Raw genomic sequence first — 23,710 nt, forward strand, 5'->3', positions numbered from 1 at the left:
GATTAATATCCGCTTAAATTGGTAGGTCCAGGCTTCACACCCCATGTGAATCTCCAGCCCAGAGGCAAGTTTTAATGAACATCAATCCTTGCGAGCGAGCCGTGATTAGCCCGGTCGTACGCAATGGATACCATTCCCTCTTTTGTGGCGACCTGTTTGAGCTGGCGCCATCCTTCAGAGGTTTTCAGTTGATCGATGCGCTAACCAAAGTGATCGTATTGAATGAGAGTTGGGGCTCAACATATTTGCCCAATTCGTGGATATCTGTATCAGAGGTGATAATTCCATATATAAACAGCTCCAGGACCAGGTACGTACATCCGTTGATGTCATTTCCAAACCGTGTGAGTTCCTCAACGACTGTGGCGTACGAGCTGTATAATAATAGTTGAATTGGCTCGCGCAGCCACAAAATGTACCTAGGTGGAACAGCCTCTTTACCAACACTGGAAGAATAGGATCATCCAGGAAGGGATGCAGTAGGGGTGGCGGTTGCTAGATTTCACGCGGTTAGAGTTCTGAAAGGCCGTGCCATATCGGTTTACCGTACTTGTTGAAAACCTTGCTCGATCCTCATTGCGTCTGCGATCTTCAGGTGCAAAGCGGGACAGATGTGAGATCCTCTCTTGGTCCATTTTATGCAAACACTCCGGCTATCAAGACCAGCGGACTTGGTATCAATAAAGACATTGGATTTTCACGAGCATTCGTAGGCGTAAAGCTAGTTTCTCAACCTGTATAGAGGAACCTTAATGGAACGGCGCGTCGTGGTCACAAGATCGAGTCCGGTCCGGTAAGCGCGCGCTTAGTGACGCTGACGCAAGCAAATGCCGACACACGCACCCTGGCTGTCTCCACAGCCGTCATTCTATCTACCACGGGCAGATCATGTCGAATAACGACGAGACAGCTTTCAGAGCATCACTATCTCAATTTCGATGGGCACGAGGCAACAATGATGATTCGCAGCAGACACAGACGGGTATGTGAACCATGACTGCGGACCATGTCTGCACATGTGATTGACGGCTTTAGACAGCGCCAAACCCGAATCCATTCAGCAGAATGTACAACTCGATGAGCTCATATGTGCCGCTGAGGAGTGACGAGCGCTCTATGAAGAGGAGGCGTACTTTGCCCTGAGTCGGTGGGAGCGTGAGTCACGGTCAGTCACTCGGCCCGCAATCGCCAGCCCAGGGCTGAGCCAACAGACCTTATTGACGCCAATTGAACTCTCCAGACTGCTAGGGTTTGGAGCATGTCTCCTCGGTGCAGCTACGTGCTTCTTTGTTGCGTTCCTCACCCTCCCGTGGTTAGCCCTGAAGCCGGGAAAGTTTGCTCTCGCGTTTAGGCATGTTACTTTTTGTTGCCTCCACACGTTCATTATTCTTATTTGATATCGGTTCAGTCTTGGATCCCTTCTCATGGTGTCGCTCTCTCGCACGCCTGCAAGTACGGCTACTCACATCCCCGTAGGTTCTGTTCTGATCGGACCCGTCAACCAAATTAAACATCTCTTCCAAAGACCGTCTGCCCTTCTCGGCGGCTTACTTTGGCTCGCTCGGTCTGCGTTCTGATCGGACCCGTCAACCAATTAAACATCTCTTGTCCAAAGACCGTCTGCCCTTCTCGGCGGCTTACTTTGGCTCGCTCTCACTCTGTACTTTTCCCTTGGGGTATGTATGTCACATTAGTTTGACAACCGTGGACTAAACGCTTGACAGTCTCCGTCCTACTTCGGAGCACTCATATCCGCGATCGTTCAAATCATTGCCCTATTGTCGTACATTGCAGCCTATTTCCCTGGTGGGACCCAGACGCTTCGCTTTGGAGGACAGATGGCCCTGCGTGTGCAGGTAATCTCTTGCCTATCTAGATAGGCTACTCACGGTGAGAGCGGCCCTGCTTGACTGGCTTACGCAGGGTCGCAAACAGTAATGGAGGCATGTATTCTAGTGGATTATTCGATAATAACAGGCTCATCTGTCAATACTGTGGTTTGGGATGGACACCCGAAGCTTAAAAGCTACTTTTTTTTTTGTTAATCGCTGCGTGTGCAGGGTTAAGTGGATTAGCCTTCAATCAGGGCTTTTGCTCTCAATCAGAATGCGCCCTGAATAAATGATCCACGAAACAATTAATTTGAGAAATACCAGTTTCCATCTCATCTTATCTATATATCTAATCTAATCTAAGAGACCAACCACGAGACCGCCCGGCTCGGTCCAAGTTCCGCGCCGTTAAAAATCCCCGCACTCGTGATCCACCTTATCCTCGACCAAACCCCTTCTACACACAAAAAATGCTGCGAAACCTACCCAAGAACCGTGCACTCGCGTCATTGCCTCTGCGCCGAGTTTCAACTCTATCCGCCCCACGAAAGGCCGCTGAAGAGATTTCACGAGATTGGAAAGGTACGAGCGCGACGGGAGCAAACACAAAGTTGTACATCGGCGGGGAGTTTGTGGAGAGCAAGCTGAGAATGGATTGATGTGCATGATCCGGTTAGTTGGTCACGTTGGTTCGACGAGCAGCACTCTAACCCAGGCTACAGTCCACACAAACAGTATTAACGCGAGTGCCAGAGACGACGGCCGATGAATTCAATGCAGCAGTCGATGCCGCATCACAGGCGTTCAAAACATGGAGCAAGACCAGCATACTCACCCGTCAACGTGCAGTCATGGAGTACGCAGCAAACCCATTCAACGCGTCATAAAGTATTAACCGGGGCAAACGCATAGACTCCAGCATCTCGTTCGGAAACACGCACCATCAATCGCTCAAAGCATTGTTCTAGAGCAAGGAAAAACGTTTGGTGACGCACAAGGCGAGCACCTACTTTCTGCCAATCTAGTCTATGGAAATTTGACCAAAAGGTTCGATCAAAACAGGCGATGTAACTCGTGGTCTCCAGGTGGTCGAATCTGCATGTGCGATTACGTCCAACTTGCTCGGAGAAAAGCTCGAAGTTAGCAAAGATATGGATACAGAAACCAGGAGATTACCACTGGGCGTGTGCGCCAGGTGTGTGGATGTCTATCTCGACCGAATTGCCATACTAAAGTTTACAGCGTGGCGCCATTCAACTTTCCTGCCATGATCCCACTCTGGACCATCCCTATGGCTGTCGCGACTGGAAATACCCTCGTGTTAAAACCTTCGGAACGAGATCCTGGTGCGGCCATGTGAGTCCTTGTGATCGTGCTATAGCTGGATTCTAATATCGACTTTAGGATCATCGCTGAGCTTTGCGAGCGAGCTGGAATCCCGCCTGGTGTTTTGAACGTTGTCCATGGAACAGTTCCGACAGTCAACGCTATCTGCGACCATCCTGCGATCAAGGCAATTAGCTTTGTCGGCGGTGACAAGGCCGGCAGGCATATCTTCGAACGGTAAGGTGACTTGCATCTGGGTATGTTACTGCATGACTTATATTTAACGCAAGAGGGACGATGAATGGAAAGCGAGTGCAGGTGCGTTTGTAGTAGTTGATCACATACGCCGTCTAACTTATGTTTAATAGTCTAATCTCGGAGCCAAGAATCATGTAAGTTAGGATTCATAGCAAAGTTACACGATTAATCTGATGTGTGTCGATCATAGGGCGTTATTCTTCCAGATGGTATGGGCGTTGTTATTTTCCCTTTCAGAGTTTCTAAATCTCTGCTTCAGCAAAATAAGAATCTTGCTCTCAATTCCATTATTGGTGCGGCGTTTGGCGCTGCCGGTCAACGTTGCATGGCCCTTTCTGTTGGTAAATTACGCCCACCCGTCATTGATACGAACGTCCTAATAGCGCATACATATAGCCGTCTTCGTGGGGACGGCCCAGTCTTGGCTTCCGGAGCTCGTCGAGAGGGCTGAGAAACTCAAAGTCAACGGTGGCTTTGAACCGGGTGCCGATCTGTAAGTTTCGATGTAGCTTGACCCAGTCATCCCAACTCTAACCGTTTGGGCTAAATTCTAGCGGTCCCGCTCATTTCGCCCCATGCCAAATCTCGTGTCGAGTCGATCATCGCATCAGTTACCGAGGAAGGTGGAAAGATCCTCCTCGATGGACGAGGCATCAAGGTCTCAGGATACGAAAACGGAAACTTTGTTGGGCCAACCGTTGTTGAAGCTGTAAGAGACATGCGGGCATACAAGTATGTAGCTTGGCACGGATTGGTTGGTTGTACTAATTGTCATTGGCAGAGAGGAGATTTTCGGCCCTCCTTGTTTGTCTCAGAGCAGACACTTTAGATGATGCCCTCGCAATTGTTAATGCCAATAAGTACGGCAACGGTGCTGCGATATTTACACAATCCGGTGCCTCGGCAAGGAAGTTTGAGACCGAAGTTGTCGGCCAAGGTGTGTTGCTCTTGAAGTCTTACGCTTACCCGATTTGACACCGATATAAAATAGTGGGAGTGAATGTGCCATCCCTGTGCCTCTGCCAATGTTCTCCTGGAGCGGAAACAAGGCTAGTTTCCTGGGTGATATTTCGTTCTACGGCAAGAGGTTAGCGCTTTCCGCACTCTGTAAACGGATTGGGCATTAACCAAATGCGTTTAGCGGCCTCAACTTTTATACTCAGACCAAAACCACAACGAGTTTTGTGGCGTGCAGAAGATGCCACTGCGAATAAGGCATCAGTAGATATGCCTGTGATGCGGTGATTACCATGTATTTAGAATGGGTATATATGCGTGAAGTAATTGGAGTTTTCTGTCAGCTGTATAATTTTAAGGAGGACATGAGGTGATTGCAAGAAAGCCACAATTAATGTTTTCGTGCTCAGCTACAGGCAGACGTGATAAGAAATACCAGTACGAGGTGGTGAAGCTGTCCACTCATCCCTGCACAGACTGTATTAGATATCCACGGGTTCACTAGCGTAATGGCAAACTTGACTTGAAGCACGGGATTTAAGTTTTCGCATGCTCTTCGTATGTAATTCTAAACCAATATACCGCTTCTATCTTGCCCAGGGGTCAATGTTTCACACGAATTCAAGAAAAAATTGCGACCCAGCTTAACCCTTGCTATTTTCCGAAAAGTACTTGGTCATTAACGCGGGCTCTCTGGACCGTAGGCCGCACCTGGGTCTACACAAAAGCGAAGTGAGTAGGCCCAGCTTAGTATAGAGCATTCGAATCAATCACGTATCTTTCGACTTCTAGAGGGTAAATACGCCAGCTCTCACATTTAGTATAATTGGTAAAAGCCCAAACATAATTTTCCTGCTATCATCCAGGCGAGTTACTCGTTGTCGCATGGTCCTAGGACCTGTCGGGTATGATCAATGTTCCTTAAATATTACGGTATGTTCTCACTATCGGAATAGTAATATTGTATTTCAATTTATCTCATAGGTAGTTTATACATCATTGGGCCTTGTAAATGTACCCAGGATCCCATTGGGCAGTCAATGTCATCACACCGGCAACTAAGCCCCTCGGAACCCAACCACAATTAACTTATGGGTAATTTACAATAAAATTTGATTCTTATTTCGATAACGTGTTACTGAACACGATTTGATCCAATTCTACATCCACAGAGATGGTAGTGAGCAAATTCAGACATTCAAGCGATCACAGTGTTTAAAATTCGCACGCGCTCTGCTACACCTACTCGCGCTTTCAAATCGATTGGTTTATTTGATAAAATGATCTTCTTATCGAGCCAATATATGGAATGTCGCCGGTGAATTTAGTAGCATGGTGGACAGACCGCTAGGCGATGACCTACGTTCTATAATTAGAATACATAAATTTAAGTGTCAAGGGATCTGAACACTGACTTCAACCACTGAATTTAACCACAGCAGGCAACCCCTGAGCGATGTGGTCATTGCGCGCCAATGTTCCCGTCTTTCCCGTGGCGTGGCCACTGTTACGTCCGGATTGGCGATAAAAAGGTCCCATGTTACCGCTTGAACCCAATAACTATATCAATTACCAACGTATAGAGGATACACTGGCTATTGTGCGCCAAAAGTATGTACATATACCCACCTTTGCCGTGCCAAGGTGCTAACAGACTATCCAATAGGTTGGGCCGTCCACTCACACTCTCTGAGAAGATCTTGTACGGTCATTTGGACGATCCTGTAAACCAGGACATCTCCCGAGGAGTGAGCTACCTTAAGCTACGACCGGATCGCGTTGCTTGCCACGACGCAACCGCGCAATGGCACTTCTGCAATTCATGCTAGCTGGTCTACCCACCACTGCCGCCCCTGCTACTGTCCACGGTGACCACCTCATAGAAGCTCAAGTCGGCGGTGAAAAGACCTCGCTCGCGCAATTGAGGTCAACCGAGAAGTCTATGATTTTTAGCTACTGTATCTGCCAAGGTACGCATATACGCACTTTTCTACTCATATAAATCTAATTTGTAATGTTATTTAGTACGGCATTGGATTCTGGAAACCAGGCTCTGGTATCATCCACTAGATCATTCTCGAGAACTATGCCTTCCCTGGTGGTCTTGTGATTGGTACCGACTCGCATACTCCCAACGCGGGTGGTCTCGGTATGATCGCGTGCGGTGTCGGTGGTGCCGGTGCTGTAGACGTGATGGCAGGTGTTCCATGGGAGCTCAAATGCCCTAAGGTCATTGGGCGTCAACTTGACTGGCAAGATTGGCGGATGGACTACTCCCAAAGGTCGGCGATTTAGTTATCAAGAACTAATTGAGCTTTAATTATTATATAGATGATTCTCAAGGTCGCTAGAATCCTTACGGTGAAGGGTGGAACTGGCGCAATTGTGGAGTACACCGGACCGGGCGTCGCGTCCTTATCGTGTGCAGGCATGGCTACCATCTGCAACATGGGTGCTGAAATTGGCGCAACTAGCTCAATTTTCCCTTATAACGAACGTATGGGCAACTATCTTTGGGCAACCAAGCGCGGGGATATTGCCGAATACGCCAAGTCATTCCAGCACAACCTCAGGCCTGATAAAGGTGTCGAGTACGACCGGCGCATTGAAATCAATCTGACTGAGCTCGAGCCACACATCAATGGCCCGTTCACTCCCGATCTTGCAATCCCCATCTCACAGTTTGCCAGGCAATCAAGAAAAATAACTGGCCTACTGAGCTCAAGGTAGCCCTTATAGGATCATGCACCAATTCTTCATACGAGGATATGTCTCGCTCAGCTGCAATCGCAAATGAAGCCGCTTCACACGGGCTGTCAGCCAAGAGCAACTTTACGATCACAACTGGATCAGAACAAATCCGCGCCACAATTGCCCGAGATGGCCAGCTTGAGACATTTGAAAAAGTGGAGGTATCGTATGGGACAATCGCAAAAGCGTTACATGCATATACTCATGGCAGTATGTAAGAGCTGGAGAACTGAATGAATCTCAGTAACACTACTGGAAAATTATTTGGAGCAAACAACTCCACCGCTACAGCGCAGTAAGCTGTGCAGCTCTGCTCCTAACAGACCTCAGAAAGTAAAGCGAGCAGGAGGCTTTATTTCTTAGCATCAGCAAATAAGTACTGAAGTCTAAAGGTAGGAGGATATATTCGGTTTATACTCTGTCCAGTCGCCTGTGTCTGCCACGAGACCCAGGCCGGCGAGATTTGGGGAAACCAGCAGCTGCGAAGCAGCGAGGGTGGGTCGGGGCGTCCAACCGCGAGACCGGCTCGTAGATGGACGGCACAAATCAGCTCTGATGACTTGTTGAGTGGTTGTTAAGATAAATGCGACAACAAAAGGCATGCCGCTGTACAGGAGGTCGAGTGCAAGTCAGCATGGTCATCAGTCACGTGACTCGCTTTATGCTCTGCTAAGTCTCTATTTTGCGCCTACGCGAGCTTCGCCGCAAAACGCCCAGCTGTACTTACCCCAAAGCCACTCCTGTATAGCATTAGCAAACAATACTGATCCTAGGACTTATACAAATATACAAATTTCTCCAGTCGATGAAGTGAGCTTGCCCTCTTTTGTGAACCTCTTCCTAACTCCGGAGATATATTCGATACGTAGCGACGTGGGATCAACGTCAATCCGGGTTTGAGCTCGATGCAAAGCTAGTAATTTTAAATAACACTTTTTTTACCTTGACTCGATGTTGTGGTATTACGGGACATTCTCTGTCTTGGTGTGTAATTGAAGAGAAAATGACAACATTTCTCGCATAAAGGAATAGTGCCTACAGTAAATCTAAGAAGAGATCCATGAGGCACAGAAGTATCGTAGAATCACTTTCAGTCAATTTTTGCCCATTTACATACACAAGAGTTTCGTTTGGGATACCCGAAGCTGAAACTTTATAGTCACCAGAAGTTTCCGTCCCACCGCATACAAGTAGCGAAGCGCCCATCAATCTTACGTCAGAAATGTTTATCTCATACTGGTACACTGTGTTGGCATAGTACTAGTAAGTTGACACGACATGGACAGCCCAACAAGTGTTCAAGCAGTCTCATTTATGGCGCTAGCGCCCCTCGCATTCGTCCTACTTTGTTATCTACTCCGATGGCCCACAGTTCGTCACCCACCTTCCCCTATGTCATTTCCGCTTGTTGGCAATCTGCTTTCGATTCCACCTGGATGAGTATATTGCATTTGCAAAACTTGGAGAAGAACTCAAATGTATGTAGACATTCATTTGATTGGTTATATATGCGTACTGATCGCCCGTAATCCCCAGCCGATATGGTCTTCCTCAAGATTTTCAGTCAGAAAATCATCGTGCTAAATTCTACGGACGTTGCTACAGAAATTCTCGACAAGCGTTCCGCATTCCATTCCGACCGCCCTTTTATCCCATGGTTGCAGATGCATCATTGTAGGTCGAAATCACTTATATAAACCTGGGTAGTCTATGCTTGGTTTATTGACGCCTTGGATCAGAATGAATTGGTCCCGAGTGCCCAGTCTAATTGAGTATAGTGATACATGGAGGCAGTATCGTCGGGTAATGGGCAATTGGCTTAACAAGCGAGCCGTTACCCAGTTCAATGATATGCAAGACAACAAACGCGATTGCTCCTACGACGCCTAATGGGAGTTACAAAACACACGCGGCCATTCGAGCACGTCAAAAACGAGTTCTTCTTGTGAGATTTCATAACTTTGATGATTTAAATACAGTAACTCAACTCATGACTGAAAAGTGCTACAGGATCGTTGATGCTTCAGCTCGCATATGGGTATAGGCCTTGGGGCCCTCAAGACCCGTTCCTCAAAGAGGTGCAGTTAGCGATACACAACATATTATCGGCAACGATGCAAACTCGTGAGCTAATTTTTACGCCCTCGGCAATTATGGTTCTACTATCAGCGATTCAGGTTTTCTTGTAAATTTATTCCCATCACTCTTATACATGCCAACTGGTTCCCTTGGACTCGTTGGAAGCGCACAGGAAAGGAGTGGGGAGTACAGCAGGAAAAAGCTAAGGCCATGCCATATGAGTGGTTGAAGCAACAAGTTGTGAGTCCATATGTCTCCTGGACACTTTACTCTACGAAATTATACAACCCACAGGCCAATGGATCGCATCAACCTTCTTTACTAGCCCCTTTAGTAAAAGACCACGAAATGTTATCGAACCTGACCTCCAGCGAGAAAGACGAACTACTGAAGGAAGTTGGGATTGTACTATTCGCAGGTTGGTGCACCTAGATACAAACATACTTTACATTGATGCCATTCATGAATGTATAGGCGGAACTGATACTGTAAGATCTCCCAAGTAAGGAATTGGATACATTCAAGAGCATAACGAATGCTTTAGATATCGAATTTTCTTATTAGCTTTGTGGCCGCAATGATTTTAAACCCAGATGTGCAAGAAAAGGCTCAGAGGGAGCTTGACGCTGTGCTTGGACACACTACCTTGCCCGAAATGTCACACAAGGAGCGGTTGCCATACACTCGGAATCTAATTGAAGAAGTGTTCCGGTTATACCCGTTGTCCCACTTGGTAAGTTATTAATACGCCCTCGTTTACGTTTGCTCATATGACTAGGAATACCTCATGTTACCAAGATGATAGCTACCAAGGCTATTATATTGAAAAAGGAACAACCATGTGGGTAACATCCCACTATCCTTATGCGACTGCTAGTACTAACCTACCCTTCCCTTCCCTGCCAACAAACGCATCAATAACATTCTTCGAGCAGTATGGGGAATATTTGGTGGGTTTTTGTGAACAGTTGTGCTCTGTGTCAAACCATGACATTTTCAACTGTGGGGCTATTATAACTAGGGCTATGGGCCGTGATCCTCGTCATTACCTGGATCCTGAACGTTCGACCCTGATAGATATTTGGATCCTCAAACTCCACGAGCACCTAGGTTTGGGTGGGGAAGACGGTAACGATAGTTGGGTAGCGAGTATTGACGAGATCTGACCAATAACACCTAGCAATGTCCCGGAGCTCATTTCGCTGAGGCTTCGATATTTATGATCGTTGCATCACTGCTTACTACGTTTACCTTCTCGAGGAAGAGAACAGAAGACGGCCAGGAGATTGTACCACAAATGGAAGCAGAACGTGACTCGATGATGCTGTGAGTGGATTAATTCATTATGTCCTTGAAAATGCGTGGCTCAGACCCAGTATAACGGTGTTGGTAGTGAATTGAAGCCGTTTGATTTCGAGATTCGAGTAAGGTCTGAGGGGCATCGCGAGCTTATTCTTGGAGCAAGTGCCGATAGCGGATGAAGCGAGTATGACAAACGAGGAAGTAAATTAAATAATGAAAATTGAAGAATGCACATTAAAACGGTACTCATCCAAGCATTTGAGATACCTGAACCTTTTTTTACCTTTAAAAAGAAGCAGCGGATCCCCATACGAGAGTTCTAATACGGTTCTTTGTTAGTAAGATAATTTCTCTAAGTTTATTAATTCACAAGATTCTTGATATGCGACTTGGAATTAATAGCCAATATCGTGCGACGGTTCTGGCGGCCTGCCGCATATAATAGGGCCGGACCAACTATAGTATAGAAAATTTCAAGCGTTTAGACAAAGTTGATTCGAGAGCAGCTATCCTCGCTATAACATACCAATCCTATGCGCACCCGTTGCAGTGAATGGGAACACTCGGCGCTAAATGTGATCTTCCTCAGTGGCAGTGCATGTGCTCCCTGAATTTGGCTTCAAATTTTATGATATATTAGAACGTCCATAACCCCCCTCGCGCGAACCCAGTACAAGATGGCGAAGCAAAAAAGAATGAGACCGAGGCCGAAGGAAAGGCCCCGGAGCGAAAAGGCCCTGCCGTGATTGGGATTAATTTTGGAAACGCGTACGCGTCCATTGCAGTTATCAATAATGTACGTTTTGGACTTGGGTTAAGGGACTTCAGTTCGCTGAATCTTGAAATTTGGTGTAGGAAGGCGAGCCGGATTGCATTGCCAACGAAGATGGCGAGAGGCAGATCGCTGCCGCATTGTCGTACTTTGGGCTCGAAGAGGTGAGCAGCATTCACGCCATGGGTGTCTCGTTTTGACCGAATATTTCGTCATGTATAGTACATTGGGAATCAAGCAAAACCTCAGCTCGTCAAAAATTCCCAAAATACCATAACTAACTTCCGGAATCAACTAGGAAAAAAGTGGGTTGTACGCGTTAGCGTTCTGGGAGGACAGAATAGTTGATATTAGGTTCAAAGATTCAGTGAGGTAACCCAAGCAGGCCCATCTACATCGGCGCCTATCATCGACCACGAAGACCACCCGCATATAAAGTCACGATCCTTACTCCAGCACCCCCGCCTTCTGCAGCACCTACGCCTAAAGCTACTCCGCTGCCCACGCGCCCTGCATCGCCAATTCCCCAAGAAAAAACACTCACAGCGCACGATGTGTCTGTATTATTCCTCAAATCCTTACTCCAGTCTGCCGTAGACTTCCTTGGTCGACCGATAGAGGGCGCTGTGTTGAGCGTGAACCGGGTGGAACGATGCTCAACGAGCTGCCCTGAAGCGCGCGGCAGAGGAAGCAGGGATCAAGGTGCTTCAGCTTCTCGATGAGGCGGCAGCAGCAGCGTTGGCATACACCGACGCGCCCCCCGTTGAGGATGCCAGTCATGCTCTCAAATCGGACGACAAGACTACTTTGGTTGTTGATCTCGGAGCAGCCTCCTTGTCACTTACGTTGTTGTCCTCGAAACAAGGGCTCTCATGCGCTGTCGAAAGTCTGAAAGACGGGCGTAGATTTCAGCGGGACTTTGAACCGACTACGTTTCGATATGTTGGTCGCCAAGGTTTACGGTGCGGTAGTTGACGAGGTCAAGAAGCTTCTCGATTCGGCTGGTGTGGATCCCATTCTCGTTGACGAGGTTATCCTCGTCGGTGGTAGTGCTGCCTTGCCAGGTTTGGCAGAGAGACTCGAGGGGCTATTTGGCGAAAACACCGCAATCAGGAGCGAGATCGACCCGGGTCAGGTCCTCGCCCTCGGATGTGCACAGGCAAAACATATCATATCCGCTCAAACGATATCTTTGCGCAGGGTGTGTCGGCTCCTGTCACCTCGAAAATCCTTGCGCTTGTGTTTGCGGGAGACGACTCGACTGAAACTGGATCCCACTTGTCGCCGCCGGAACCCCTCTCCCAGCTCGACGAGTCCTCCGTTTCCCGGTCCCGGCCGGGCAGATTGGGTTCGAAATCTGGGAGGGAGTGGATGCTGTTGATGTCAAGAAGGTTGCTGTTGAGCAGGACGAGGACGACGAAGAGGAACCAGAAGAGGAGGAGATCCGAACGCGCATCGTTAAGAAGGATAGTGCGCTTGGTGGTGGTGTAGTTGATATCAAGGGCAAGAAGGGTGCGAAGCTACTTGTGCAGGCGATTGTTAGCGCCGAGGGCAAGGTTGACGTGAGTGCATGGGAAGAGGGCAGCGAAAACCGCACGACGTTCACTATTGGGGCGTAATGATGAATATTGTATCCTAGATATTTTGATTATATGAAACAATATGGTTGACTCCCACTTCGTTGATGGTTGTCCAGGCGGTAACTTTATTTGAAGGGGAATCTTTACGACACAGCCACCTGATTGACTTATCAAATCTCAACGATCACTGCAACTAATTCACAAACCCCTTGCGACTACTTGGACCATGGCCGTTACGTTGGTTATTTTCAGGGGAACATGGAACGGGCTCGGGTGGACTCTCTGGTGCTCCCACCCGCCACCATGGCCCATGTCATGAAGCAGAAACATGGAAGACCGAGGCACCCGCGTATATTGAGGAGGACTAAAAACTACCAAGTCTTTGAACAAGATCCCTCGTGTCTATCCGTTTATGCTGGGATATGGTGGAATGGGCAGGATTGACCTCGATGCGGTCGCAAACCAACCTGGTGAGTTATCTTGCTTTCGATTGCTGCCTTATCCACCTATCGCCTATCTTAGAAGCGACGCTGGGAGCAGAAACGCCACCCTCGTCAATGAGCGAGACTCTGGTTGAGCAAGTACCCGAGGAGACTGATCAAGTAGCAATGGGAGTTAACTCTGCTCTAGTGACTTCCAGTGTGCCGCAGACACTTGTTCCAATTCAGACAACTCCTATAGCTCTCCTAACTTCCACCCCAATAACTTTCTCTGTTTCTGTTGCGGTGTCGGCAACTTCTACGACTACATCCTCAGTCCCACTCGCCGCTTTGATCACATCTTCTGTTGCAGTATCGACGAGCGCTCCTGCTCCCAGTAGCATGGTAGCAGCCGTTACCGTATTGGCAACATCGGAGACCACTTCAAGCCCATTTTCCCCGGTCTCCCCCTCAGTGGTTGAAATTATCACCTCAGTTTCTCTTGTTCCTTCTCCGTCGGTTACAAGCGCGACCCAGGCGCTCAAACAGAAATATCCTTACGCCCTCTACGTCGCATTCGGACTCGTAATTCTCATCCTCCTATGCGCTATCTGTGCTTCAATTGCATGGGTCCTGCGCAGGAGGCGCAAGCGGAAAGAAGCGGAAAATGATCTATGGATTGGGAGTGTACTAAATGACGAACCCGATGGTAAGGATGGATATGAACTCGAGAAGGGCGTAGATGAGGGAGGCCCCGGAATGGCCGGAGTGGGAGCAGTGCGCAGAGAAGCGACCTACCCACCACTCACGCCTCCTTTGCTCAATACTTGGCACTCCCAGGATACGCCTATGCCCAACAATAGAAATAGCACTTCTGGCGCCCTTTATGGATTTACCCCAGCTCACGTTCGTCAACCGTGGCGGCATTCCTCTCTGCTCCAGAGAGGTGGGCCTGCAGCTATTGACGGGGTTCATCATGGATTCAAGACCCAAATGGAGGATTGACATTGGACACCCGAGGTATTGGTCCTGAGGGACGCGTCTCGTACCCCAACCCCCATGCTGCACTGGCTTCTGCCGCCCCATCTCATTATTCGTACGGGCGCGAGGGGCCCTTTGCGGTCACCAATCTCATGCCCGGGGATATTTCTAGCCGAGCCAGCGAGACAAGTTTAGGACGACAGACGAGTGAAGCGAGCCTGACTCGACTGGCTCCTGGATTGAGGAATAACGATAAAGGAAGACCCGCTCGACCACTGGGACTCCCTACCGGGCGTCTGGACGACCCAAACCCATGGAGACGTTATGAAGGGGTCGAGAACCGGGGTGGCTCGATGGGGACTGGGAATCGTGTCAACGACAAGGGTTGGGGGGATGCTCTCAGGTCTGGAATCTACTCGGCCGTCGGAAGGATAGTCGGGGTGGAGGAAACCAAGCTTGCAGAGACCAAGGAGGCCAAATCTGCTGAGCAAGAAAAGGACCGATTTACAGAGTTGGTGCAACGGAGGTACCCTCGTAGGGAACGGGGGGCGAATCCAAAGAAAGCCCTCTCAGATTGTGACAACGCTCGCACCGGGATTTACGACGGCAGATCCCATGGCAGTAGCAACAGTCCTGAATCTTCTGCACTCGCTCAGTCCGGATCTTCGCCCGACGCGATTAAATCAGGAGATGCCCGCCCAATAGATTGGCTCGAACGTGAACCTGGACAGCACATGATTCCGGATTCCCGCGGCTGGATCGTTGAAGAATTTCCAGGTGGATCAATGGGAAAGATTCATATAATTGCTACAGGGGCGAGAGATAGGATTCTCCGTCGACTTGGGTCAAACTCGAGCGTAGCTACTTGGACAACCGTCTATTCGACGGATACAGACCCGGTGTTCAGCTCCGAGTCTGCTACCACAACGCGAGCGAATACTATCGCCACATCTCGGAGAGATACGATCTCGACCCGGAGGAGTGGGTGCGTAGGTATGAATAGGAGCCGGGAACTCAGCACTACCTCGAGTGATTGGGATACGATGAATATGGCCAAAGCTTTGGAAATGTCCTTGGCTGGCAGGCCCAGGGACAATGAGCGTAGACATTAGATGGATTTTAACAGATTGGCCTGTAGATCATTCAAATATGCATGGTAGATCATTATGGATGTGTGTTAACTATGTATATGTAGTTATTTACGTAGATGTGGCCGTGAATGCATTAGCTCCGCGTGGAGCCACCTCAATTATCCATATCGAGTATTCCAAGCTGCCGTAATTGTGCAAGAACAAAGTTGTAACCATACTGATTAGCGATGCGATATGCTAGGCCTGATACGGGTGCTAAGGATATACATGTACTCACAGAGCCTATGTCCTCAATTGGGTAATCTACCGGCCGATGCTTCATGTAATCTAGAAGGTACTTGGTTTGACGCCCCATAGCCACCTGTTCAGTTGAATCAGGGATAGCCACGCCAAAGCAGCGGAGGATCTCACGCGAAAATGGGCAAAGAAACTGTTCCATCATCAGCGGGACATTTTGTCATCGGATAGTTCTGGAAGTACACCGGACGGGCGTCCCGACAAGCCGCTGATATAAAATGTCTCGGCTGCCCCTGTCGATATGCTGGCTCGTTGATAGCACCCTCCTCTCAACACTACATCTCGGACCTAGTACCCGAATGCTGCTCCGTACTCTAAAAGTGTGTCTGTTTATTCGGACTTCAAGCTGGGTTGACTGATACCGACCGCGCGCGTAAGATTGCATACGATAGATTCAATCAAAAGTCTGAACAGGCTTACCAGCAACGGGAAACCTCGGACGAGGACTCCGACGTCGGTCATCCAGAACAGTTAGACTTGAACATCCCAGGAAAATTCCAATTTGGTTCTTCGGAACCAGAAACTATATGTTCAGATGACGACCATTCAGACAGTATGAATAGCGATCTAATTGCCCAATTTGAGGAAGTAGAGCTTGGAAGCGAGTACGGGGGCGAGTCTACAGAGGTAAAACTCTTTATTCTTTATAATTAGCTCGAGCTAGACTACTGCAATACTTACCTCTTTCTCAAAAAGTGCATTGGAACTCAAGAGGGCACGGCGAGTCAAGTGAAAAGTAAGCATTTGCTAGATTCCTCTATTTAATCCCGACTTCTTCATCCTACGAGTTCTAACAACGTGATTAAAGGTCGTCCACCAGACAGTGAGTTTGAACATTGATTGCTTTCAACATGTTAATCGACCTAAACGCCGGTAAACGCTTGCATCAATTCTCTTTCGACCCAAATAGCCGCGTACGAGATACCTCCTGATATACATAAAGTTGCGTTCTCTCCAGAACATCAAATGCGTTTGATAAGCATGGCGTCTCATGGGCAGTCCAGGGAAGTGAGTCCCCAATCCATATTGATATTCAATTACACGATGAATGACCAACGACAATCTATCATTGCGACACCAACCCAAATGTCAATGCGGTATCTCTCGACTCAACTTTCGGGTGCATTGGATCCCCCAAACTTTTCCGGTGCTATTAGATCGTTCGCTATTGTCTCTCGTATCCAGACTTCACGTGGGAGCATGTTCCAATCAATATCGTTCCAGAGTTGTGCGGGCCCAGTGCACAAATAGCACCCCTGCTTTCAGAGATACTTCTCAGGGGGGAATCTTTCGCAGATTACTAAAAGCGATCAATGCGACAACCAGCTCTGACAAACCCCTGGTAAGCGGGTTCGTCAGCACTGAGCCGTGAATGTATCCACCTAATGCTACTATCTAGGGAAGAACTAGACCGGGAAGAGACCTTAATACGGGACAGGGATTGTGGAGCATCGATTGATAATTCTGGCGGGAAAATCAAACAACGGATGCGACTTGATATCGTAAAATCTGATGCTTGTGACTTCAAGTTTACTCTTGAACAACCAACGAGGTCCAAGTCGCACCGATTTCTCACGTTTCCTGGGGTCTCGTCGACTTATTGAATGCTATATCTCGAAAAACGACGTTCGGAAGCATACAAAGATTATTATCGACTTTTTCTCAAGAAAAAACTTTTAATCAATGGACGCTTATTCCAGGCCTTTTTGGACAACCCGGGAAAGTACACTTGGTCGAAATCAACCAAGATTTCATCGAGACTCTCTACCGGAACTAGGCGATGACAACCGAATGGCCTTCCTCGAGTTCATAAATTGTCATAACAACCTTGAACTGAACTCTAATCAAGGCATTAACAAGTGGGCAACTCGCTTCGCGCTTGGATTTTCGACCTCCCATCCGGGATTGATATTTTTGCCTGAAGATATCCACTTATTACATGATGAATGTGAGAATTATCAATATTCCCCGGAAGGGGGGGGGGCTTTATCTAACTTGACTCCAAGATACCACAGGCAAAAGCAAGTCAACAGCTGCAACTCACGAGATATTGACTGATGGGTGCGGATTCTTGAACTATACCGCCCTCAAGGTCATAGAACAGAAGATGGCCTGGGGACGATTTCCGACTTGCATTCAGGCACGGATTGCGGGTTCGAAAGGATTATTTATGTTACACCCAAGGCATCGTGACTTATCTGAGCAGCCTCAAATATGGATAAGGTGAGCATAGATTCATTCCTAGGGTCTTTGATTTAAATAGATATTTTATGCGCTTATTTAGAGAAAGTCAGATTAAAATTCAGCTCGACTCCAACAAAACAAAGTGGTCTCCCATCCACCGCATCCTAGATGTCTTATCAGGACCATTTGTACTGGAATCGGCCTCAATAAGTTATGAAATGATCATGAGCCTATCTGAAAACGCGTCCGGGAAGAATTGCTTGTCAAGATGCTTCGGGATACTATTGGAGAAGAAGCACGGTCCTTGGAACCATCTTTGAGACCCCATGGGTCTGAAGTTCTTTATGATTCCATCTACACTACTCAACGGGTACTTCAGAGCAGACTTCGTCGAGTTGTATCACCTGATGCACAAAGAGCCTATGGTCTTTTGGACTTTGACGACGAAGATGGAGAGGAGGAAGGAACCGCGTTGGCAAAATGGGATGCAGGGCCTGATCCCTTCAGTGGGCAACCGGCGAGTGCTCAAGAGCAGGTTCTCGGGTGGCTACAAGCAGGATTTTTACCAACTGACAAGTTCGTCATGGAGAAGTTAGTTTACTCCAGAAGAAAACAATGGAAGGCCTCGTGAAAGTGAGTGTATGCATCTTGATGTTGATCGCGGCTCACATTTGATTGGCCGCGTATCAACAGAAATATCGTATTGTAGTGCCACACAGTGTGCGGGCGTTCATTGTTCCCGGGGGTGTCATCTTCTTAATCCAAGGCGCAAATGTTCGGTCATGACTTAAGTCCACAATAGACCCGTTGGGTGTGCTGAATGAAGACGAGGTCTTTTTTGCGTCAAGTCAGCCTATCGAAGCTAGTAGTTCTGGCCTCACCCAATGCATAACTGGTCCCGTTTTGGTACGCTTATAATCAAAAATAAGGTCCTAATACTAATGCTATAATATGGTACAGGTATCACGAAACCCATGTATTCAAATATCCGATACAAGAAAGGTACGCACGTACTCCGAGAAAGAACTGAGCCACTCTAAACTCACTACCCAGGTTATGGCCGTCAATAACTACGAGCTCTGGTCTCGGGGCTACTTTGATTATATTCTCTGTCAAGGGAAGCCGAAGCCTAGCAAGCCTCCTGAGCGGAGGTGACTACGATGGGTAAGTAGGCGAAAGCGTCCCTGAGATTGGGTCTTATGCGATTCATCAGAGACACTGTTGTTCTAATATGGGATGAGCAAATCACCTCCCAGTTCCGGAATGCACATAAGAGGTTTGCGGACCCGGGCCCGGGTTTCGAAAGCCGCAATCTCATTAAATCCAAAAAATTACTGAAAGATATCAAAACGCGGGCCGATTCTGAGGGGCAAGATATAACAAAGAACTCATCTCGGCGTTACTAGAAGACATCGCGCCGAGTCAGCTCGGAATGTATAACATATTTATCGCAACTCTGTCTATCTGTACTTGGGTCTTATGCGATTCATCAGAGACACTGTTGTTCTAATATGGGATGAGCAAATCACCTCCCAGTTCCGGAATGCACATAAGAGGTTTGCGGACCCGGGCCCGGGTTTCGAAAGCCGCAATCTCATTAAATCCAAAAAATTACTGAAAGATATCAAAACGCGGGCCGATTCTGAGGGGCAAGATATAACAAAAGAACTCATCTCGGCGTTACTAGAAGACATCGCGCCGAGTCAGCTCGGAATGTATAACATATTTTATCGCAACTCTGTCTATCTGTACGGACTGGACCATCCAACGACTGCGCGCCTAGGACACATGTAAGTGGGAACTAAATGTATCAGACTGCATTTCATTCACTGAGGTACATGTAGGTTCACACAATGCCTTGACTCGGTCAAATCGGGCTTGAAACCGAAGCCCGAAGTGCTCAGAGCTGATAAGCAAATTTGGAATAAAAGACAACCCGATTGCTTTCCTTCGAAAACTGAGGAGGATGGCACCTATGGAAGTCTACTACTCTTCCCCGACGCGGAAGCAGCAATAGGTTCATTCTCGAAGTTCTTCAAGATGTTGCAAAGAATGAGGTTGAAAGTTATGAGAAGAAGCTGGGGAAATGCGCGACAAATGCGAAATATCTTATCGACTTGACCAAGACCTTATCAAGCCACTGAAAGAGCTGAAGCGCGGGTCCGCCATCCACAGTTCCAACAGTTCCAACATGAGCTCCAGATTATTGTGGATCACGTCAGGAGCTTCCGAACACGTTATACAGAGTCGTATGGTAATAGGGACAAGTATTCGACTCAGTTACCGGGAAAAGCATTCCAAGCAAGGACGCAGTATTGCCGAAGGGCAAGGAAATCCGTGCTGTTTCAGAAGCCTATTCGCGCACCATGCCCACGGGATTACTCATGTTCACTGATTCTGAAGTTAGGAAGATTGCTGCGGCATGCGCGTATAGGAATTGCTTCTGTGGCAAGCTCAATTTTTGCTTTGCGGTTGCATGGTCAGAGCTTTGCGCGATCAAGGCACAAGCCTCAGGCGGGCATTTGTTACGCTTACACCTGGTTTTGTTGAGTCCATGGCAATTCATCGGAAAATGGCCAAGGTGTTCCGTGATTTAGAGCGAAGCGAACCCAACCAAGTAGCGTGATGTAGCTCCTGTTTGTTCTTCATAGCTGAAGCATTGAATCTAGTTTATATATAAATTTTAACCTTGGAGGCTGTGTAAGCATCTACTGCATATGTGTTCAATAGCCACAAAATCTCCACCTGTACTTTAAATGATGTTTATAGAGCTTACTGTCATAGGGAGACCATTCGCACCCCAGGCACAATACGCCTATGTCACTCCGTGTCAGGATTGGCTTCAATTATGAGCTGCATGTGGTCTTCTGATCTCAACTTCAACTCAAACTCGAACGGCTTGAGCTCACTGCCATCCAGTACAAGTCAACGCAAGACTACTATAAAATAGACGCAACAATACACTCACGTGATAAGTGAGTTACGTTCTAGCTCTACTTGCGGTACAATTTCATGGCCCCCAGCGTCCCTTTTCTTTGAGAAGGTGAATGTAGCGAGCATCGAAGCAACTATGATGAAGACCGAAACTTCGGCAAAATAAACACCAGGACATTTACTAATAAACGCAAATCGTACGTCTGGTAAGAATATGCTTGGATATGGTGTTTGACTGGCTACGGGAGCACGCACCGTCTTCCCCACCCAAACACTGGTGGTCGTTGAACTTCGGGATTCATAAATCTATCTGGATTAAACACTTCAGGATTTTCGTAGTGACGAACATCCCGACCGATAGCCCTAATTGTAGCACGAGTGCCCTATTTTAGTTACATCAGACAACATCTAGGGAGGAAAAATCACCAAATATTTCCTAAACTATTCGTAATTTGATACGATTTTTTTTGGGGGGATATGGTATCAGCTCGCGGCTACATACCAACTCGAGAATAAAGCTCTTACATAGCCGTCCCTTTTTTGATGTCATAGTTTCGGTAGTTGTCGTCTTGATAATTTGCATGGGGTATTCCTAATGCATGACCGAAAGAAATTTGAATGAGAATTCTCTCTACGGGAAAGAACGTCATGTTTACCAAGTGGGAGAGGGGGATATAGCCTGAATACTTCGCTAATCAGGCATCTGATGTATGGTAGTCGTTCCTGGTCCAAGACCTTTGGCAAAACACCACGACCAAGAACGCAGTCAAGTTCTTCCTGAGCTTTTGTCTGCACTTCCGGGTTTGTAATCATAAAACACGAAATTGATGAGAAATGTTCCTGTCTGAAGTGGGCCAAATGTACTTAATCATCATGCTTTACCTACGGTAGAGCGAATTTTCTTACGGTATCAGTTCCGGCTATGACATTATTGAGCGTTCTATACTGTTATAGTTGTTGCGTACCACTAACCTCCAAACAACACGATACCAATTTCCTTTAGTCGTTTATCTTGTTCCAGAGAGCTGAACCCAGATAACAATTTATGATCTTGAAGTAAAGAGCTAACGATAGAAGGCTGGTAAGTTCCACTGGCCTATATATCGTATCAATTGTTGAGAAACAAACGACCCCACAAGGCTCCAATTCTAAGCCTGCAACTTACAACGTGGGCTTTGAGCCATTCGTAAGGCTCATTTTTTGCTCTCTCTTGTTGCATCTTCCACTCTCTTGCTATGCACTTCCAGCCTGTCCCAGGAAACCAGTCTGGAATATATGACAGGACCGGGAACACGTTTACAAGGAAGTCTTAGGCGTACTGACTAAGCAATGGTCTGAAAGATGATAAGGCTACTCACTTGTTTGCATGGCTGCTTCTACGATATTACGTGTTGCCAATTTTACTTCCGTGTAGAATCTGTCTTGAGGATCTCGAGGCTTGTATCCATAAGCGAGTTGAAGCATTAATGACCCTATAGTACTTTATGTACATGAGTATCGTATGTAATCACCATCGATAAGTTAAATCGGACCTACAAGAAAATTTCATTTTTAAGATATTCAAATGGTTGGGGTTTATTCGTAGCGCTCAAGAGTTTTTGCAGAAGTAACCGGGCCTGTTGCTCTTGTTGACTATAAAACCGAGTGACTTCCCGCGCATTAAGCCAATGATTTAATATTCGGCGGTATGACCGCCAAAGGTCGCCATATCGAGCTGCGGCAACGTTTTCTGACCAATCATCCTGGGTACAGTAATGTGAGACACAGTTTAACTAGTGAAGAACACAACATACAGTGCTGGATCCATAACCATTGGTATGTTAGGTCGATCTGAGTAAACTGCCGAACGTTTATCGAGTACATCTGACGTAGCCTCTGCTGAATTGAGTACGCAAATTTTGTGTCCGAGGATTTCAAGATACACTATGTCGGCTATCCAATCGAAGTTGGTTAGCGTGTATATTTACCATTAGGAAATCTGATGTGTACACTTGAGTTGTTCTCCGAGTTTCGCAAATGCAAGATGTTCATGACCAGGGGGGATTGAAAATAGATTCCCAATGAAAGGAAGTGATGTGGGAGAAGGCGGACAGCGGCTTCTGGACCGTCTCCACAAGTAACGGAAAAGAAGCAAAGACAAACCAATTGAAGTTGTGTACAAGCCAACCCGGTCGACTGACATGGTATTGCAAGGCTAGTCAAGTGGAGGAAAGCCGTTTAAATTGATCAGCTGTGCACATATATATCGATACTTTATCGCACATGTCGATCAGGAAGAGTGCTTGACCAAACTCGGAAAAACTCGGAAGCGCGATGTGAGCGCGATAGAAAACTCGTCATCTTCGAGAGACTGGTCCACCAGGCCCATAGGTAATCGATCGGTTTAGCTGACTCACTTATCACTAAAGGAAGCGCTAGGTTGCACCTACCCACCTGGCGTTTTCTGGCGTCGCAGGTGTAAGCCAGGTGATTAGAGCCCAAAAATCCCATTCCGCATAGTCTACCTGGGATCAACTGGTTATGGACCAACGGAGATAATTTGTGTGTGGGGTTGTTTCTACACCTCAGTCCGACTACGGCCACCACGCTAGACCAGAAACGGTTGTGATTGGCAATTTGAGCATAAGCGAGAATTTAAAATTGCGCCTATAGTCATACCATTGCATTCTAACGAGTTCCAGAGCTCAAGAGTCTAAAATGCGACAATGTATCCATCTCTTTCATTCCAATCTCATCAAAGGCTTCAGTTCACCACAAAGCTGTTCGTGATACAAAGCAATCGACACAAACACAGTTTCAAATTTCTGATCAAGCTCAAAACTGTCTATTGACTCCGATCCAGAGTAATGATCGGCGCTCGTGCATAAATCCCGCCACAACAGGACAAGCAACGGCTGACCGAAATGCATGTAGATCTTCAGGGGCTCAAGGAATATGGCGAGTACCA

The 23,710-nt window shown here is 47.3% G+C and overlaps 5 protein-coding genes across 5 annotated transcripts; 4 read left to right on the plus strand and 1 right to left on the minus strand.

The window, feature by feature from the left end:
- Nucleotides 1-888: 888 nt before the first annotated feature.
- Nucleotides 889-7,103, plus strand: RhiXN_11961 (aldehyde dehydrogenase family protein; the record flags this gene model as incomplete). The annotated part of the gene is made up of 22 exons (XM_043331776.1): nt 889-982; nt 1,036-1,102; nt 1,241-1,345; nt 1,409-1,564; nt 1,616-1,676; nt 1,725-1,848; nt 2,199-2,414; nt 2,586-2,688; nt 2,745-2,818; nt 2,880-3,027; nt 3,075-3,188; nt 3,237-3,395; nt 3,449-3,476; nt 3,527-3,550; nt 3,607-3,757; nt 3,813-3,899; nt 3,971-4,148; nt 4,232-4,353; nt 5,957-5,984; nt 6,040-6,121; nt 6,444-6,655; nt 6,725-7,103. The coding sequence occupies 22 exons, from the start codon at nt 889-891 to the stop codon at nt 7,101-7,103; spliced, it is 2,712 nt and encodes a 903-aa protein (XP_043186537.1).
- Nucleotides 7,104-7,141: 38 nt separating this feature from the next.
- RhiXN_11962 (heat shock protein HSP70 family protein) lies at nt 7,142-15,369 on the plus strand (the record flags this gene model as incomplete). Its single annotated transcript, XM_043331777.1, has 22 exons — nt 7,142-7,334; nt 8,383-8,387; nt 8,449-8,602; nt 8,661-8,798; nt 9,209-9,248; nt 9,302-9,443; nt 9,498-9,621; nt 9,678-9,705; nt 9,768-9,936; nt 10,384-10,529; nt 10,597-10,627; nt 11,146-11,301; nt 11,361-11,441; nt 11,500-11,582; nt 11,663-11,912; nt 11,953-12,223; nt 12,249-12,412; nt 12,478-12,597; nt 12,666-12,839; nt 13,237-13,327; nt 13,380-14,222; nt 14,264-15,369. The coding sequence occupies 22 exons, from the start codon at nt 7,142-7,144 to the stop codon at nt 15,367-15,369; spliced, it is 4,509 nt and encodes a 1,502-aa protein (XP_043186538.1).
- Nucleotides 15,370-15,863: 494 nt separating this feature from the next.
- Nucleotides 15,864-16,299, plus strand: RhiXN_11963 (heat shock protein HSP60 family protein; the record flags this gene model as incomplete). Its single annotated transcript, XM_043331778.1, has 2 exons — nt 15,864-15,965; nt 16,024-16,299. The coding sequence occupies 2 exons, from the start codon at nt 15,864-15,866 to the stop codon at nt 16,297-16,299; spliced, it is 378 nt and encodes a 125-aa protein (XP_043186539.1).
- Nucleotides 16,300-16,958: 659 nt separating this feature from the next.
- On the plus strand, nt 16,959-19,950 carry RhiXN_11964 (RNA-dependent RNA polymerase; the record flags this gene model as incomplete). Its single annotated transcript, XM_043331779.1, has 11 exons — nt 16,959-16,987; nt 17,045-17,163; nt 17,495-17,593; nt 17,652-17,798; nt 17,852-17,868; nt 18,209-18,420; nt 18,790-18,831; nt 18,883-18,993; nt 19,043-19,105; nt 19,323-19,619; nt 19,674-19,950. The coding sequence occupies 11 exons, from the start codon at nt 16,959-16,961 to the stop codon at nt 19,948-19,950; spliced, it is 1,413 nt and encodes a 470-aa protein (XP_043186540.1).
- Nucleotides 19,951-20,649: 699 nt separating this feature from the next.
- On the minus strand, nt 20,650-22,576 carry RhiXN_11965 (cytochrome P450 family protein; the record flags this gene model as incomplete). The annotated part of the gene is made up of 9 exons (XM_043331780.1): nt 20,650-20,737; nt 20,798-20,944; nt 21,019-21,146; nt 21,670-21,683; nt 21,736-21,859; nt 21,929-22,071; nt 22,122-22,235; nt 22,456-22,505; nt 22,557-22,576. The coding sequence occupies 9 exons, from the start codon at nt 22,574-22,576 to the stop codon at nt 20,650-20,652; spliced, it is 828 nt and encodes a 275-aa protein (XP_043186541.1).
- Between the last annotated feature and the right edge of the window lie 1,134 nt (nt 22,577-23,710).

This window comes from Rhizoctonia solani, chromosome 15, assembly GCF_016906535.1.
Source record: "Rhizoctonia solani chromosome 15, complete sequence".
NCBI lineage: Eukaryota > Fungi > Basidiomycota > Agaricomycetes > Cantharellales > Ceratobasidiaceae > Rhizoctonia > Rhizoctonia solani.